General features: G+C 58.0%; 1 protein-coding gene across 1 annotated transcript in view; it reads right to left on the bottom strand.

Annotated features, from left to right (window-relative positions):
- The window catches only part of GGTG_10367 (hypothetical protein), a gene marked incomplete at both ends in the record, with an annotated part of 2,598 nt that extends 1,304 nt beyond the window's left edge, over positions 1–1,294 (bottom strand). The window contains 2 exons of the mRNA XM_009228240.1: positions 103–788; positions 1,066–1,294. Of these exons, the coding sequence (XP_009226504.1) occupies positions 103–788; positions 1,066–1,294 (915 nt within the window). The remainder of the gene's footprint in view (positions 1–102; positions 789–1,065) is intronic.
- Between the last annotated feature and the right edge of the window lie 237 nt (positions 1,295–1,531).

Raw genomic sequence — 1,531 nt, 5'->3', positions numbered from 1 at the left:
TGTTGTGCTAAAGGTTGACTTGCTCCTGGCTGGCGGACGGCTGCATAGATGGCTCGGTATTGGCCAGCTCACTTTCGTTGCCGCTCTCATCGCCCGACAAACTTGGCATGCCTGCCCGACTCTCCTGCGCTTGCGGCGGCACAACAGAACAATCCTCATTCTGCTCTCCTCCGTCGTCCAGAACGAGAGGATGGCGGTGTTCTGGGTCACTTGTTTGAACGCTGTCGCCGCGGTGATCACGATGTCGAAAGAGGTGGCAGCTGCCGGACCTCTGTTGTAGATCAACCCCACGACCGGAGGTGGCGCTGCATGGGCTCTAGGGCTAAAAGCGTGGCTCGGCATCCGCCGGTTCGAGCTCGCTGGTGCTCTCGTCGTCCGGCAGTGTGGTATGCGTGCCCGGCTCTCCACAACTTGCGGCGGCACGGCAGGGAAGTCGATCCGGTCTTGGCTGTTGGGCGGCTGCAAGAGCAGTCCGGCATCGGCCGGCTCGGGCTCGTCGCCTTCGCTACCCTCGTTGTCCGCCTTGGCCTTGAGCGACTTGGCATCTCGAAGTCGACGGTAAAATGCAGATAGGTTCGGGTGGCCGGCACGTCCGTCGCCCTGACGACAAGACGACCCTGCTGCGCACGCGAGCGCATGGCGGGATGCCGGGGATGCCGGAACTGGTGGGTCGTACTCCGCATCTAAAGCTACAGGCGAGGCAGGCGATTCATCGCCTAAACCAGCCATGCTGGAAACCGAGGGCTCTGGTACGTCGCTATCGTCGGAAGCAGCGTCGACACTTTTGCCTGTTCAGACATGTCAACCTGTTGGCCTACCGAGAAATTCGAGATCCAGGCACATACCTATGCCAGTAACACGGTCGGATTTAACTTGTTGCGTGCATATAATAGAAGCGACTTAAAAGATGTGTCGGATCGGCCATCGAGATCATTAAACTCGTCATCGCTTGGGATCAAGATGGCATCGGCCTGTGACTTTCCAGCACTACCACGATGAGGATCGGGCGCATCCCGCGGCAGCGGCGGGTGCAAAGGAACCCCAAAGCTTGGTTCAGAGAGTTACCCCTCTGGAACCCGAAGACCACGGCTCGCAGGCTCGAGACTCGCCGCCACAAGAGGGACGTAAATCGGTTCTCATTTTTCCTCGGAAAACGTCGCTTGGCCGGCAGCGCGTCCTCTCTGCCATCATCCGCCTTGCCGTTGACAGACGCCGGATCTGCGGACACCCGTACGCGCTTGACGGCCGCCACTACTGTTTCTGGCTGTACCTGTGGCTCGATCCAGCGTCGCATTACATTTTGGGAGCAGGTTATTGGGCGGACCCGGCCACGGCTGGAATAAGCGATCAGTGCGATCAAGCTAAAACCACTGGATATATATGCGGGTGCTTTTTACCATGTAGGCAGAACGTTTGTTTGAGGGTCGCCGTAAGTCAATCTCGTTTTGCACTCTAGTCGGCCCACTAACCGACTGCATCTATCGCGCTTTATTCTATAAAACCCCAAAGTCACTCGGTTTACACTTCCGAC

The sequence above is a fragment of the Gaeumannomyces tritici genome (assembly GCF_000145635.1).
Source record: "Gaeumannomyces tritici R3-111a-1 unplaced genomic scaffold supercont2.6, whole genome shotgun sequence".
Taxonomy (NCBI): domain Eukaryota; kingdom Fungi; phylum Ascomycota; class Sordariomycetes; order Magnaporthales; family Magnaporthaceae; genus Gaeumannomyces; species Gaeumannomyces tritici.
This window is presented reverse-complemented; position numbering and strand designations above follow the sequence as displayed.